Source organism: Macrobrachium nipponense, chromosome 7, assembly GCF_015104395.2.
Source record: "Macrobrachium nipponense isolate FS-2020 chromosome 7, ASM1510439v2, whole genome shotgun sequence".
In the NCBI taxonomy this organism is placed as follows: domain Eukaryota; kingdom Metazoa; phylum Arthropoda; class Malacostraca; order Decapoda; family Palaemonidae; genus Macrobrachium; species Macrobrachium nipponense.
Window position 1 is genome coordinate 80,840,424 of NC_061109.1, and position 17,415 is coordinate 80,857,838.

A 17,415-nucleotide genomic window follows, 5' to 3' on the forward strand; every position below is an offset into this window, starting at 1 on the left:
ATCTTGTGGATGGTGGCGTTCGTTACAACGGAAGGAGATCAACCAGCGCCTGCAGATGAATGTAAACCTGTAACCATTTGGGTGAAGACCACCGAATTTCGAAATATGGCCCAGGAAAAAAATAGGTAAGTAGTACACTAAATAAATAAACGTAGAAGTAAATATATGAAATAATTGAGATAATTTCTTGAGCTACTTTTGGCGGGAAACGCCGCTGCTTAAGACTACGGATTTTGCACCGAAAACCTGTACTTTTTCTTTGTTTTTAGGGATAATTTAAGTTAGGAATCCTCGTTAATGTATTGCATTTAATATTAAACAGTCGTAACTTCACTTTTATATTAGTATTGATTAATCGGACATTATTTTTTTAAATACAAAATATGTCTGAAAACACTGAGCAGTGAGTTATCGTTCTTTCACACGCATCAAAACACTCCAAACCATATCTAATTTATATTGTATCACTCTAACCATTTGACGTGATTAGCAACAAACATCTTTCGTTTATTCCAGTTACAGACATTATTTATTAAAGAAGTTTATCTTTCTTCGCAGGCAGAGTATGACTTACTACGAGGTCCCACAGACTGTTACCCAGATTATCCACTCGACTAAGATGATCCCGTATTTCGTGACTCAGACGCAAAATGTAAGTTGAATCTTTGTGCATTCTGCGTAAATATACAATATTCCCTCACCAACTAAAGGTCACAGCACATTTAATTCGTTTGAGAAATACTTTTCAATCTCTTGGCACCTGTTAGTCTAAAGGTGAGCCCATAGCCTAATTGTATATATATATATATATATATATATATATATATATATATATATATATATATATATATATATATAATAATATATATATATATATATATATATATATATATATATATATATATATATATATTGTAACATATAAACCACGCATGCATCTAACAATGGCAGTTTCATCTGCTTCTCTCAAATCATCTTGAAATACTAAGAGAATTGTGATTTTACTTTCAAATCTTGACGTTAGATTTTTTTGGGAGCTTTTATAACCTATTAAAAACAATTTACGGTTTTTTGGTCTGTTTATAGCTTAATAAGAACAAAATAACCGTTTTTTGGTCTGTTTATAGCTTAATAAACGCAAGATCACAGCTTAATAAAAGTAAAATTACAGATATTTTGTCTGTTTATAGCTTGATAAACGTAAAATCGCCGTTTTTTATATGTATTTATGGCTTTATAAAATGCAAAATCACTTATTAGGCCTATCTCTCAGGTCCCAGAGTTCAGGACGCGTGTGGCAACTCTCCCTCAGTACATCACCCACACCGTCTTCTCGACGTTCATAAGATCTATAACCAAAACGGAAAAGCGCTACAACACCGTCACTGCTACGAAGACACAGCAGTTCTACGAAATGGTTTGCCCTGAAGACTACTAAAATGTTCTTATGGTCACCAAGTTCTTTTTCAAGGGGATAAGTCATGGCCACTCATATTTCTCCTGTATTAGATATAGCCCAAGGGCGAGTCCATAGGACAAGCAGAGTCTTATTGATGATCTGTTGAACCTGGCATTTTCAAATACCAATGTTTATTCGAATGGTGCTGACCTTAGGCTTATGAAAAGCGTATATTTGCTAATATATTCAAAGACAAGCCATTGCGAAACAGTAATTATGGCACTAAAGAATTATAAGCCTAAGAAAATTCTTAAAACAGCTAAAGACCGGAAGTTAACCGCCTTAAGAATGTAGGAGTAGGTGCAATCAACAGAGACAAAACTTAATAAAAACAACTGGTTGTTTTACGAAGAAAGCCCGGATTCTAACCAGTTACAGCCATCTACATTTGTTGGTCTGTAGTTACAGACGGTTACTGAATGTGGAGTCTCATAGGAGACTGAAAAGAGATTGGTTTAGAAGGAATTGTTAGGTGGCTACGTGGATCTGTAATCGACAGTATCCTTCTGGATGGAAGATAATATGCCTTCAGTAGAGGAAAATTATAAAGCTGCCCACTGTGGCAAATGTCACCATGACACAAGAACTGCAGTGGGCAGGATAAATGAACGAAGAAGGAAAGAAAACTGATTACGAAGATATCCTGAATCATAATTCACCATATGATTAATTTTTTCCCTTGGTTCTATATCGTTCACCCACAAACCTGTAAACGTACCTGCTTTATTCAAAGTTTTTTTTTTTTTTATTGTTTCAGCATTTATAAACAAGCTGAGCTTTCTATCTTCTTTTATCAATGTGATCTCATTCTCTTTCCTCTTCCTATGAGCAGAATACCAAATTCTCATTATCTGTAATTATTTTGTTTACTTTTCCAACAGAAAATTGTGTTCAAAGATTTTTTTTTTTTGCTTTATCCAGTGGCATTTCTTCCTTCTGATATATATTATTTCTTCATTTTTATAGCACCCACCCTCGTAATCTCTAGTTTTGTATTGTCTGTAATGTACTCAAAAGTACACTTAGCGTCACTGTAATGTTATCATATTACAATAAAGATATTATGATTAAGGTTTTTGTTTACAGTTCCAATGTCAATATGTATGCACATACAGCAAATGCTACATTGGGAGAGAGAAAAAACTGAATACTTTCAAAGTGGCTTCGTGTATTTAAAATAAACATATCTTCAATACCATGGAGTCATGTATGTAGCCTACACCATTTATACACAAAATCTCTCCGAAAGAGTTCTCTTTCTTCAGTTTGCCAAATAATAACAAATGAATGTAAGAAATGTTCAAAGGACTTCTAAAGTATTATTGGGAATACTGCAACTATAATTCAGAACTATCAGACGACAATACATAGCACTTTGTTATTGGATTTTGTTATAGAGTTTTGATCGATATATATTTATATATCATGTGAGTACTGTATGTAAACTTGTGCTTTGGAAATTGAATATTACTTGTGGCAAAGGTTGAATCTAATGAACCAACACTTAGGGAAATAATCACTAATGCAGAAAGCTAAACTAAATTGTAAACCTTTGTTACTTGACTTCCCAACATCATAGTCTTAATGAATGTTTTCCCCTCCCTCTTTTTTATGTTTTGGATAACTTTTTCAATGTCAAAGCTTTTACTCTAGTGTTTTATTTACATTTCCTGCTTTATCATAGACTGACAGTTCTTTTCATTTGGATTTCAAGTTACTTCTTCTTCTGCAGCCATTAATCGGCCCAGAAGATAAAAAACTGCGTTTCCGAGTGCATGACCCGTATGTGTTTATCTCTCAGCAAATCCGTGCATGTAATCGGTCCATTCGGTAAATAAACTGAAGATAAGTGATTAAAGACAATTAAATCGTCTTAAATTGCATTATAAGTATTTATGTAAAAGTAATTCATGATTTTATCAACAATTAAAGCTAAGTCGAGCTCAGCCGAAGTTCAAACCAAAGCGCATTCGAACAACACAGGGTTTGTTTACATTTTGACTGGCCGTAAACCACAGGATCTCTAGTAACAAATTTGTTTTTTGACCACATTTACGGTATATTTTGGAAGATATCCATCAATATTTTTTCGTTTTTGTGCTATAAGAATCGTTTAAATATTTTCATTGGAATATTATAAGGTAATAATACCGAGATATAGCTATATAGCCTACCTACTTATTTCTTTCCAACAGAGAGAGGAGCTTAGCCTATAGCCTATACCTATTTATTATCATATACCTAGGTATCTTTAAATATGCTACAGGGTCGTATACAGCTTTGGGTAAATGGAGATTTTTATCCAAGACTTCAAGTTTGTTTACCTGAGAAAAAAGTTGTGTATATTTGACATTAAGTTTAGGCTAATAGGTAGGGTAAAAAACCACATGGTTCAGGGGTGGACCATGTACGATCAACGTGTACAACCCCAAAAAAAGTACATTATAACGTGTCCTGACATCGGAGATGGGCATCAGTCGTGACTTGTTGTTGGCGAGAAACGGAGCTAAAGACCTCTACTCTCCTTTCGAAGTAAGTAGGGTAAAAAACCGTAGGGTCCAGAGGGGACCGTGTACGATCAGCTTGGACAATCCCAAAAAAAGTACAGTATAACATGTCCTGACATTGGAGATGGGCATCAGTCGCGACTTATTGTTGGTGAGAAACGGAGCTATAGACCTCTACTCTCCTATCGAAGTAAGCATTTTCTCTAAAGTTAGAAATTAAGGCAAAATTTTTAGATTTAAACAGAGGGTAGTGAAATGGTGGTACAAGGCAGTCCAAATCTCACCAAAACACGTTCAACATTTTTACTTACAGCTCAAAATATTTAGAAGATTGATGCCATCTCGATGTTTACGGAGTCGCTTGTGTCAATAAACTTCCCATTTCCTGTGATAAATCCGCACACCACTTGCACCCACAGACGCTGGGGCACTTTCATCACAACAATAGGAACACGGTCCCTAACCGGCTTGTCTGTTAGTAAACAACTGTTTTGGTAGAAGAAGACGACAAAGTTGGTCACTTGGAATTTTTTTTAAATTTTTTTCTAAATATAATAAATCATCCAATATTTTACATATTTATGATGATTAATCTAAAAATATTCTTTATTGAAAAAGTAACTCGATTCTGACTCAAATTTAAGTAATTATTTTTTGGAATTAGAACGTTCGTTTAAGTCCTGTATTATGACATCACGACATCTTGGTTTTTGTATCTATTGTAAATAATTGCTTTACTCAACTTTCTTGCAGAACAGTTTACCAGTTATTCATGCAGATTATCAGCTATTCATGTAAATGTTATAATCGTAATGGGCATATATATCTTATTATTTACTTTTTGGATATATGAAGATGTTTTACTGCCGGATTATTGCCATAGTGTGATGCAATCGTTTACGGTCCCTGGGCCTCTGTTTTCGCACCATAAGAAATTATGGGGCCGAATTTGCAATGACCAGAAATATGTTAAAAGAGGAAAGTTAGCATTGAGGGGCATATGTTTTGATTGAGAAAAATACAAATTTATTCAATAGTTAGCTTGTAAAAAATACTTTATTACAAAAAAAACTTGATTGACAACTAAGCAGGCATACCTACTATGGGTTTCAGCGACAGTGCAAGCACGTTTTTGGGCAATACCTATTTCTGTAACGAACACTCGTATCAGAACGAGATTTTGCTATAGTGCATTACACCCATCCTTGTACCAAGAGACAAAAACTCCATTATGCAGAAATGGATACGTCATGCAGCTGTAAAAAGCTCCACCTACCCTCTCCCCCCCTCCACCGCCACCCTTTCCTTCTTCGTGTCTTCGCCTTCCTTTCTCTCTCTCTCTCTCTCTCTCTCTGTTGCCATTCGGTATGTGTTGACCCTCCAAACTGGGTATAAGACTACACACAAACGTTGAAATTGGTGAAATTAGGCTATGTATTGGAAGTATATATATATATATTAAAATGCATTTTTATCATTATTGCATTACTATGACAACTAGAATTCATGGAAACAGTTTATAATAATGAATCGGCGTATGTGTGAAGCCTCCACTAATGTGGCAATGATGATTTTGCCATTCTTAGCCATGCCAAAGAACATTAAAGCGGTTACATTTATTTCTGGCATACGGTTATTAAAGAAATTTCAAAATACTAATATAGAACTGAAATCAATGGAAAGTGCTAGCAAAAACAAAAAAGCAAAAAAAAAAAAATATATTCTCCACTTATCCGTAGTCGTTCCTCTATGGTTTTCGGCAGCCAGATGTACGAAAACTTTAGAAACATTGGATTGTATCTACTTTAGAAATATCTGTAATTTTTCGGGGTAATTTGGTTGCAAAAAAGGGATAATATACATGAATTAAATTAAAATGTTTAAAAATAACAAAGTAAAGTTGAACTAAATAACGAGTAAAGTAAACAATTTAGGGAATAAAAACTTGCAGTTTCGTCGTCTGCTGCTCGTAACTGTGTTTGCGCGTGCGCTTAAGAACCAGGAAAAGCAACTTGTTTAAAGTGCAATGTGGAGTGAATTGAGACCAAAATGTGTATAATAACAATCAAATAAGCACTGTGGAGTTTCAGTTGTGATGGCAGTAATAAAAACCACCGATTACAAGGTAAAAAGGAATTCAGTTCAAACCATGACCCTGGGAATAAAAAGTTTCATACTTCAGTAATATAGGCAACAAAATGTTGTTTTTATTGTGCTGATTACAACTGCAATCTTGAGTAAGATCATAAGCGTTACATATATACGCTAACATTGTTCAAATGAGTGCTGGGAAGGCTGGGAAAGATGGTTGTCGTCACTGATCAGAACCTGTACATCCACACGGTAGCCGCCATATTGGATTTCAAAACTGCCTTGAAAACATATTTTACGAAGAGCGTCACATGCTTATTTTAGTTCGTATGGGGCTTTCATGTATCACATTATGTTGACGAAACTTCAATCTTTTGAATGGTATGCTTGGAGTTGTAATTGTATTCTTGTTTCACCATTTAAATATAGAGTGAATAAGACCTGTTCACCGTGTCGCTGGTGTTTCCCCCTAATTAGAAGTTGTGTATATTTGACATCAAGTTTAGGCTATTACTACTACCTAGCTAAGGTCTCGAAATAGGTAGTCTACTAGGTATACCCGACGAACCCTTTAATACTTAGATCTGCCGCATTTTTTCGAAGGTTAGGCTACTATATAGGTAGTGAGAGGAAATGGTTTGTTTTGATGTGTTTTACCCTAGAAAAAATATAAGAAAATGAGAGATAAGGAAAAAAATAAGAGAAATGGGGTTTAAAGATACAGCTAGTACTAGGTACCTAGTACCTAGGCTAGTACCTAAAATGTCATCGAGAAAAAATGGCAAAATAAATATTAAGTAAAAACACATTACCTTAATATAATTTATCTAGCCCTAAATCCCCAAAAACCGCACCAAAATTTACCACATTGGCAACCCTGTTACCTCCTATTCTGTCCGCCAGTTGGCAACACTGTCGTTGACAGATACGAAAACCTTCCCTCAAATCAGTTGTTAACGAGCGCCCGTGTTGTTTACATCACGGCCGCTCTTTATAAATTTCCTTAAACATTTTTGTGCCTTTAAAGCTTTCATTATTTGTTAAATGAAACTTTATATGAATTACCACTCACGCAGAGATCCCTTTTGTTTTCCAGACCTCCACTTTCCAATCGTCCTCTCGAGTTCAGCAGTTATTCCCCTCACTCAATCAGGGGTCAAGCCTTGGAGAAGGAGCTTTCGGCCCTCTTGGAGAAGGATGCCATAGAGCGAGCTCCTCCTTCTCCCGGGTTTTACTCTCCGATGTTTGTAGTTCTAAAGGCCTCGGGTGCCTGGCGCCCCATCATAGATCTTTCGGTTTTGAACAAGTTCATTCTAAAGTCCAAGTTCAGGATGGAGACGGTCCAGACTGTTCTTTCATCCGTCAGGAGGGGGGAACTGGATGATTTCCATCGATCTGCAAGGATGCTTATCTGCCAAATCCCCATCCATCCAAGAAGCAGACCTTACCTTCGGTTTTTCACGGACTCGGGAGTTTTCCAGTTCAAGACCCTTTGTTTCGGCCTCACCACTGCTCCACAGGTCTTTCTCGGTGATGGCTCCTGTTTCAGCTATTCTGCATCGGTTAAATGTAAGGATGCTTCGGTATCTGGACGATTGGCTAGTCCAGGCCGAATCTCTAGAGAAATGTCTCCGGTCGAGGGAGATAGTTCTGTCTCTTTGTGTCGAGTTGGGCATTCGTGTCAACTTCGACAAGTCCAATCTAATCCCTTGCCAGATCATGACTTATCTGGGATTGTTTTGAATTCCCAGATTTTGAGGGCTTCTCCCGCTCAGAAACGGATAGACAAGCTTCTGAGTCTGATCGAAGAATTTTGTCCTCCGTAACGCAGCCAGTTTCTCTTTGGAGGTCTCTCCTGGGCCATTTGTCATCCCTCATCCAACTGGTTCCCGGAGGTCGTCTCAGAATGAGTCCCTTCAGTCGACACTTCGCCAGTCATGGGATTTCGTGTCCGAGGACACGATAGTCGCCATCTTTGCTCCCAACAATGTCGGAAGGATCTCCGTTGGTGGATGCAAGTTCACCGCCTCAAGTCAGGGACATCTCTTCTTTCGGTTCCTCCGGACCTAATGTTTTGGTCAGACGCCTCGGATCAAGGTTGGGGCGCACACCTGGGCTCCGAAGCCGCTTCGGGCCTTTGGTTAGAGGAGGAGAGGAGCATGTCAATAAATTGGAGGGAACTGAGGGCAGTGTACCTAGGCCTTCTTTCATTTCAGGAACAACTGTTTGGAGTCGGTTGTCGCGATCTTTGTCGACAACACCACAGCAGTCTCGTACTTGAGAAACCAAGGCGGCACACAGTCGGATCTTCTCACTCAAGAAGCCCGATCAATCCTGTGTTGGGCAGAAGACAGGGGGATTACGTTGTCCCTCAGTTTATCCTGGGCCATCACAACGTCTTAGCAGACGCCTTGTCGAGACCGAACGAAGTTCAAGGGTCGGAGTGGACACTTTGCCAGGAAGTCTTCGACAGCCTCAGGAAGAAATGGCCTGTCACAGTCGATCTGGTTTGGCCACCCCACGAATTATGAATTTTTTCGGTTGCCAGATATTCTTCGCCCCTTACCAGACTCCTCAGAGTGCCGGGACAGACTCTCTTTTGCAGGACTGGGAGGGACTTCAAGCCTATGCTTTTCCTCCGTTCTCTCTGGTGAGGTCAGTCCTCAACAAAGTGAGGGCAACCAAGCGTCTGGATCTCACCTTGATCGCCCCCTTCTGGCCACAGAAGGAGTGGTTTCCCGACCTTCTGGAAGCACTGGTGGAACCCCCCATTCGCCTGCCAGAGAGACCAGATCTTCTCAAACAACCCCATTTTCATCGGTTCCATCAGAGGCTCCACATGCTTCATCTTCATGCCTGGAGACTGTCAGGAGGTTCTCCAAGCACGAAGGGTTCTCCTCCAGAGTGGCGCGACAGTTGGCTCTTGCCCAGGCGCAATCAACCAGAGTAAATTATCAGGCTAAATGTCGGTTTACAGACGGTTGGTGTAAGTCTCAAGGACATTCAATTTCTAGACCTTCCTTACCGAAAGTAGCGGAGTTTTTAGTTCATTTACATCATGACAGGGCCCTGTCACCTTCGTGCATTAAGGGTTATAGGTCTATGCTTTCCTATGTTTTTAAGGCAAGGCTTCCTGAGATCTCTTTCATCTTATGTCATTAGAGATTTACTTCGATCTTTTTCCCTATCTCGACCCAGGCCGCAGTGTTCTCCGACATGGGACGTTAACAAAGTCCTTCAAGCCTTAAGGTTCCCTCCGTTTTGAGCCTCTGAATTCTGCCAAATTTAGGGACCTCTCTTCTAAGACACTCTTCCTTGTCTCACTGGCTACAGCCAAGAGGGTGGGTGAACTGCAAGCACTTTCTTTTCTGGTTGCCAGATCTGGACAAGACATGATTTTGTCATACCTTCCTGAATTTGTCGCAAAGACTGAATCGTCTGATAATCCCATTCCCAGGTTCTTTCGTACTGAAGTCGCTGGTCGACTTTGTTGGTAATTTAAATGAGGAATTAGTTCTTTGCCCTGTTAGGGCGCTCTCATGTTATTTACGCCGGCACGAAGGACATTTCAGGGTGTCCCGTCATCTTGTGTTTCACCCCAAATGTCAAGAGACCTATTTCAAAGAATGGTGTATCCTTTTTTCTCAGAGATCTGATCGTTAAAACTGGTGGTTCGGCTGCTGGGGAAGACAGACGCCGAGAGCACACAGTATTAGAGCAGTTGCTACATCAGTAGCTTTTATGAAGAACGTCTCAGTCGCCAAGGTGCTTGAGGCGGCGACTTGGCGTTCTAATTCTGTTTTTTGCTCTTTTTACTTGAGGGATATTTCTCTAGTTCTAGGCGACCTTTGTTCTTTGGGCCCGTTGGTGATGGCAGGGGACAGGTCGTCAGACAGGAGAATTAGGTAGTCTTCCTGTTTTACGTTTTGGTTGCTACCTGTATATTATTCATTAATTTTTGTTTTGTTGTATATATTTTTTGCTTTTTGTATTATAACCATGGCAGTTTTTGACGTAGTTATAATGGGAATTAGGCAGTTTGGTATTTAGGTGTTTTTGATGACAAGGACTGACTGCTTGGCAACTCATCTGCTTCCATTTTCAGTGTGAAATGGTTCCAGCCACTGGGTTGTCGGCACTGGTGACTACGCTTCTCCCAGAGTTGATGCTGACCTAGGACTAGCCACTGGTTCGCTTGTCCTGATGACTCCTGCTTCTTCCACTGTCCTGGACAGGGAATTAGTAGATGGATCGTCTGCTGTCATCTGGTGACTCGCTCACCCATCTACTTTTTGTCTCACCTGTCTTCTCAGAGTCAGACACTCGTGGGAGATAAGGCGACACTTAGTAGCCCTGAGTTTCTTGTTGACGAAGTCGGTTGCGTTGATACACCCCCGATGATCGTGTAACATGAGACCAGGTTGGACTGTCAGGCATTCGTCCTTCGGGACTGATGAATCGCCTTTTTGCTCCACGCTCCTTTCTCTTGGCACCAGAAAGCTCGAGTTAGGAGTTGCTCATGAGCCGATTCGTTGCTGGCGACTTCGGGTTGCGTTGATACACCCCCAAGGTTTGCTTAGCTTTGAATCGCCCAGACAGTCCAGACACTCATCCTTTAGGGAAAGAATAGTGCTTGATAGTCTTCAGGGTGCAGCCTTGCTGTCCGCAATTCGTCTGACTGGTCACCTGGTCGGTCACCTGACTTTAGTACAGACGGACTGACTATGCACTTACTCCTTGTCCTGTGCTACCGCAGTTGTGGCATTATGGTAGGAGACTTTGAGTTGTTAGTATCTTTGACCGGTTGGGTTGAGTTTTGACTGCCTATGATATATATTTCTTTGTTTGTTTTCTCCTATTCTGTCCGAGGGGAAATTGTATTCAGATTCCCTCCTCCTTTTCAATGTGGTTAATCGGGCTAGATAAATTATATTAAGGTAATGTTTATTAATATGGAATTTTTATTCTAAAATTAATATAATTAATACTTACCATGTTATAATTTATCTAGTCCCACCCATCCTACCCCACGATCTGCCTATCACAACTGATTTGAGGGAAGGTTTTTCGTATCTGTCAACGCAGTGTTGCCAACTGGCGGACAGAATAGGAGGTAACAGGGTTGCCAATGTGGTAAATTTTGGTGCGGTTTTTGGGGATTTAGGGTCTAGATAAATTATACAGGTAAGTATTATTAATATTAATTTTAGAATAAAAATTCCATGTTTAAATATCTACATAGGCTTAGCTACCTAATTTTATTCATGTTTGGAAAAGGAAAATTTAATAAAAATATTTTTGAAAGCATTAAACTTGACACTATAACAGTACATTATATATGTGTGCAGTGGTCAAAGTAGATAACTAAAATTTCTTTATATTGAAAGTAATTCTTGCTTACTTGAGCTGTATTCTTGAATTTCTTCTTTAACTGAGTTATTTTGAATAAAATTATTTTGTACATGAACTTCCCTGACAGATATATACATAGCTATAGTCTCCGACGTTCCCGACAGAATTTCAAATCTCGCGGCACACGCGACAGGTAGGTCAGGTGGTCTACCTTACCCGCCGCTGGGTGGCGGATGTACGAACCACTCCCGTAAGCTTGTCAGATTTTTCTCTGTCGCGGCAACGATAACAACTGTTGTCGGTTCCTGCTCGATAGTTTTTCGATTCTCGCTTGCCTGGAGTTAATTTGGACTTCTTTTGGTGACGTATTCGCTTTGTTTGGCTTGGCATAGGTTACGCTGATTGTGGACCGGTTTGATTTTGAGTTTGTTTTTTCTTTAACGATGTCTGATCTAGAATCGGTAGTTAAAACTTCGGTTTTGTTTAGGGTTTGCGTGAATGAAGGATGTAAGGTGAGGTTGCCGAAAGCTTCGGTAGACCCCCACACGGTTTGCATGAAATGCAGGGGGAATGAATGTGCTTTTGCTAACCCTTGTAGTGAATGTAAGGGATTGAATGAAGAAGAATATAAGGCTCTCTCTTCTTATGTTAGGAAGTTGGAACGTGAATAGGAGTGCGTAAGGCTTCCTCTAGAAGTTCTAGCAGATCTAGAATGAGTGAGTTGGATGTGGATCCTAATAGTACTAACGTAGAATTAGAACCTTCTTCCCAAGTTGCAGCCCCGGCTCCCCGCACCGAAGCCGAAGATTCGCCTTCGGAGGCGGCAGCTCTGAAAGCAAGAATCGTTCTGTGGATCAGAAGATTCGTCAGTTGGAAGGTAAGGAGAGTGTTAGTGATCAGTGCAGTGTCCCCAGTGTTGTGGAGGGTGCGTCTGACCGCTCCTTAGTGCCTCGTAGGCCTAGACCTCTTCCAGACTCCCAGTTCCAGTGGAGTAGGAAAGTCGAAAGCCGCAGGAGGGCTAGGGAGAGCCCCCACCGGTCAGGCGTCCCCTCGGCAGATCCTGAAGTACGCTCCCAGGCTGCCTCGGATCGCTACAAGAAGGAGCTCCTACGCCAATGCTTCTCCTCTTCGTCGTCTCCCTCTCCGAAGAGAGGTTGGAACTCCCCGGATGCGTCGCGCCCGTTGAAGAGGGCTTGGAAGGCTCCATGCAGTCCTTTGGCTTCTAGTCCGGAGGTTTTCCCGGAAGAATCGTCGGTGGAGGCGAAGAAACCCAAGAAATCCTATGATCGTTCTTCTTCTCGCGCTCCGCGCTCGGCGCCTGCTTCCGAGGAAGAAATAGAAGATTCTCCTACGAGAGTACTCGCGGGACTTCAAGCTCAGATCACGGCGCTAGCACTCTCTAGCAGTTAGATCACGTAGGAAGAAGGACGTTTCTCTTCCGATCAAGAGATCTAGGCGCCGCTCTTCAGAGGATCGTTCTCCTTCATATGTGGAGGTTTCGTATGAAGGTGGGGGCTCGCGTGAGCGCCCCTCGCTCGCGGGAGCGCCCTCGCTCGCGTGAGCGCCCTCGCTCGCCTGGCTCTCTTTCAATTTCAAGGCGCCAAACATCGGTAGGACTCTCTATGAGAAAAAGAAGTTTTTTCTCCAGATTGGATTCCCGCTTCGGTAAGCGCACTGCACCTGCTCATCACGCGATTTCTTCAACTCCCTCGCGTGAGACTTCTCCTCAGCAGCTCAAGATTATAGAAGGCGCCCTTATACAAGTAGGCGTTCTTCTTCCAGATGTCACTCTCCTCGAGTATCGGATCGTGACTTCTCTCCTGACAGGCATCTAGAGTCTGGTAGGAGTCGTGTGCATGATAGACGGCCTTCTGTTAGCCGCTCCCCACAAGGTAGGCGCCAAGAGCCTACTGCACATAGCTCTCCTAGTAGGCGCTCGTCTCTTTTAAGGCGTCATACTCCTGATTATTCTCCTAAGGGCAGACAACAAGAGTCTTTCAAGCGCCCTTCTCCGTGTAGGCGCTCTCCCGCTTCTAGGCGCACTTCTCCGTACCGTTTGTCTCTTGGTAGGCACCAGGAATCCCGGAAGCGCCCTTCTCCTAGTAGGCGCTCGTTAGTGTTGAAGCGCCCTTCTCCTGAATGTTACCCTCTGTTAGACGTCAAGAGTCTCGCAAGCAGCCTTCTCCTAGTAGGCGCAATTTCGCCTTCCAGTCGAACTTCCGTTGATCGTACGCAACTGGGACAGGTATGGAGAGCCGCGCAAGCGCTCTGCTCTCGATAGGCGCTCTTCTCCTGGCAGCCGCTCGCCTCAGGATAGGTGCATAGAGTATAGTAGGCGCTCGCCTCCTCGTAAGCGCCCTGCGGATGTTTCCGAGGATTCTCGGAGTAGGAGCCCTACCTCTCCTTCAGCTGAGATTCCGTATACCTCGAAGAGGGAGTCTCATCGTAGACTTCCCAGATCTTCTCATCGTTCTCCAGTGGATGTGAACTCTTCTAAGAGAGGGCGTTCTCCAACCTCTCGCTCAACTCCTGCTAGGATCCCTTCGTCACCTAAGGATCTTCCGCGCTCGCCTCGACAAGACGTCCTGGAAGGTTCGGATGAGGAACCGAACACTTCTGCTGCTGTCTCTTCTTACAAGAAGCTTACAGAGCTACTTTTACAAGTTTTTGGGGATTCCCTTACGCCTACGGCTCCTCCTTCTCCTCACTCACTTTTTTCAACGGCGAAGACAGCGAAGAGTTCTTCTTGTGTGAGGATGAAGCCAACTCTTTCTATGAAGAAGGCACTGAGGAGTTTTGGTTCCTGGATGGCTTCCAAAGAAGAAGCGGGGAAAACGATGTTCGCTTTTCCTCCTTCGAAGTTATCAGGACGCGCTGGTTTCTGGTACGAAACAGGAGAGCCCTTAGGATTGGGTCTACCGTCTTCGGCTGATTCGGATTTTTCGGCGCTGGTAGATTCGACAAGGAGAACTGCCCTTAACTCTGCTAAGACGACTTGGGCAATGAATGAATTGGATCATTTGCTCAAAGGTATGTTTAGAGTGCTAGAAGTATTTAACTTCCTTGATTGGTCGTTGGGAGTCCTAGCCAAGAAAATTGAAGTGCCAGAGTCAATTTCACCAGATGATCTTATGTGTGTTTTGTCTTGTATGGACAAGTCAGTAAGAGACGGAGCGAGTGAAATCGCCTCCCTTTATGGGGCCGGGATCGTGAAGAAGAGATCGGTTTATTGTTCCTTCTTAACGAAGTCGGTCTCCATGCTCAGAGGTCTTCTTTGCTGTTTGCTCCTCTGTCTACTCAGTTGTTCCCGAAACATCGAGTGCAGGACATTTCGAGGTCACTTCGGCCAAAGCCACCCAGGACCTTTTGCACAGTCGGCAAGGAAAACCTCGCCTTCCTTCCCTACCAAGGCTAAGAAGGAAAAAGCAAGTGTTCGAGAACCCTTTCGAGGGGCATCGTCATCAAGAACCTCTACGTTTTAGAGGTCGTAGACCTTCAAGAAGGGTAAGACTTTCGCCAAGTCTGTTAAAGCCCACCCCAAATAACTTGCAAGTCCTTCAAACAACGGTGGGCGCCAGACTCTTAGAGTTTGCAGAAGTCTCCCGGCCCAAAAAGGGGCGGATCCTTGGACCCTTTCTATTTGAGGAGAGGTTACCTCATCCCTTTCGTCGAAAGACCTCCCTTGACGACCATCCCAAGGGAACTGACGGCCAGGTACAGAGACCCCATCATGAATCAAGCTCTCCATCTAGCAGTAGATCAGATGCTGGAGAAGGGGGCTATCGAACTAGTGACAGACCATCATTCATCGGGCTTCTACAACCGCCTTTTCCTAGTTCCGAAGTCCTCAGGGGGATGGAGACCGGTGTTGGATGTAAGCGCCCTGAACTTCTTCGTAGAAAAGAAGAAGTTCACGATGGAAACGCCTTCATCAGTGCTGGCAGCACTTCGTCCAGGGGACTGGATGGTTTCCTTGGAGTTTACAGGACGCTTACTTCCACGTACCGATCCATCCTTCCTCGAGGAAGTTTCTCAGATTCATGATGGGGGGGTAAAATTTTTCAGTTCAGGGCTCTGTGTTTCGGCCTCTCGACGGCCCCTCAAGTGTTCACGGGGATTTTTGAGGAATGTGGCTCAATGGCTTCATTTGAAAGGGGTGAGGATATCCATGTACCTCGACGATTGGCTAATAAGGGCCAATTCAGAAGATCGTTGTTTGAAGGACTTACAAGTAACCTTAGAATTGACGAAGGCTTTGGGACTTCTCGTCAATTTCAAGAAGTCATCACTAATTCCCGAGCAAGAGTGTGTGTATCTCGGGATACAATGAACTCTCAGAGTTTTCGGGCTTTTGTTCTCGCAGGAAAGGATAGCCCGAGGATTAGAGAGAGTAACAACCTTCTTAGGGAAAGAAGTATGCACAGTGAGGGAGTGGATGAGTCTGCTGGGGACACTCTCCTCTCTGGAGCAATTCGTTTCCCTAGGAAGGTTGCACCTGAGACCGCTCCAATTCTTTCTTCATCGGAATTGAGTCGTCGTTCTCAGGATTTGACGTTCTCCCTGTCGTTATCCCAGGACATCAAGAAACATCTCTTATGGTGGACAGATCCCAACCTCTTTGCGAAGGGACTGTCTCTTCAATCACAGACCCCCAACCTGGTGTTGTTCTCCGACGCGTCGGACATGGGGTGGGGTGCAACTCTGGGAACCAACGAAGTGTCAGGTACCTGGGTGGGGGACCAGTAGCCTGGCACATCAACAGAAGGAGTTGATGGCTGTGTGGTTGGCTCTGAAGGCTTTCGAGCCCAAAGTCAGAAGATCGGTAGTGCAGGTCAACGCGGACAACACTACAGCTCTGGCATACATCAGAAACAGGGGGGACGCATTCCTTCTCCCTGTACGAGACAGCAAGAGACCTTCTTCTGTGGGCAGAAGGAAAGAGGAATCAAGCTTCTCACCAGGTTCGTGCAGGGAGAAAGGAATGTAAGAGCAGATCTCCTCAGCAGGAAAGATCAGGTCCTTCCCACAGAGTGGGACTCTTTCATCTGGATGTATGCCAGAGCCTGTGGAAGTTATGGGGCAGGCCACACATAGACCTCTTTGCCACGTCAAAGAACAAGAGGCTGGATCCTTACTGCTCTCCGATATCGGATCCAGAGGCAGTAGCAATAGATGCTCTTCTTCTAGACTGGAACGGACTCGACGTCTACGCGTTTCCCCCCTTCAAGATCCTGGGGCTAACTATCAAGAAGTTCGTAGAGTCCGATTCAACGAGAATGACCTTAATCGCTCCCTTTTGGCCGGCCCAAGAATGGTTCACAGAGGTACTGGAATGGTTGGTGGACCTCCCAAGATCGCTCCGCTAAGGAGCGATCTACTCAGACAACCCCACTTCGACAGGTACCACAAAAATCTCCTCGCTCTCAGTCTGACTGGTTTCAGACTGTCCAAAGTTTTGGTCAGAGCGAAAGGCTTTTCAGCAGCAGCTGCTAAAGCAATCGCAAGAGCGAGGAGACCTTCCACCTTGCGTGTATACCAGTCAAAGTGGGATGTCTTCAGACGTTGGTGCAAGAGGAAGAACATTTCCTCTTCCAGTACCTCTGTGACCCAAATTGCGGATTTCCTTATTTTCCTCAAAGAAGAATGTCATCTGGTTGTGTCAACTATTAAGGGATACCGCAGTATGTTGGCGGCGGTATTTCGGCATAGAGGCTTAAATATATCCGATGATAAGGACCTGCATGATCTTATTAGATCATTTGAAACCATTAAGCGTCCTCATGTAGTACCGAACTGGAATCTAGACGTAGTCCTACAATTCCTTGGATCGTCTAGATTCGAACCTCCTGGCTTAGCCTCTTTCAAGGACTTGACGAAGAAGGCTATCTTCCTTTTGGCCCTAGCTACAGCTAAAAGAGTGAGTGAGCTCCAAGCTATTGAGGGCAAGGTAGGGTTTAAGGAAGATTCTATGGTGTGTTCGTTTCTTCCAAGTTTCCTTGCAAAAGA

General features: G+C 43.0%; 1 protein-coding gene across 1 annotated transcript in view; it reads left to right on the forward strand.

Moving 5' to 3' along the window:
* LOC135217759 (uncharacterized) overlaps positions 1–1,720 on the forward strand; it is a 3,509-nt gene extending 1,789 nt beyond the window's left edge. Inside the window, exons 4-6 of the mRNA XM_064253774.1 lie at positions 1–125; positions 559–652; positions 1,274–1,720. Coding sequence (XP_064109844.1) covers positions 1–125; positions 559–652; positions 1,274–1,438 — 384 coding nt within the window. The 3' untranslated portion in view covers positions 1,439–1,720. The remainder of the gene's footprint in view (positions 126–558; positions 653–1,273) is intronic.
* The last annotated feature ends 15,695 nt before the right edge of the window (positions 1,721–17,415 follow it).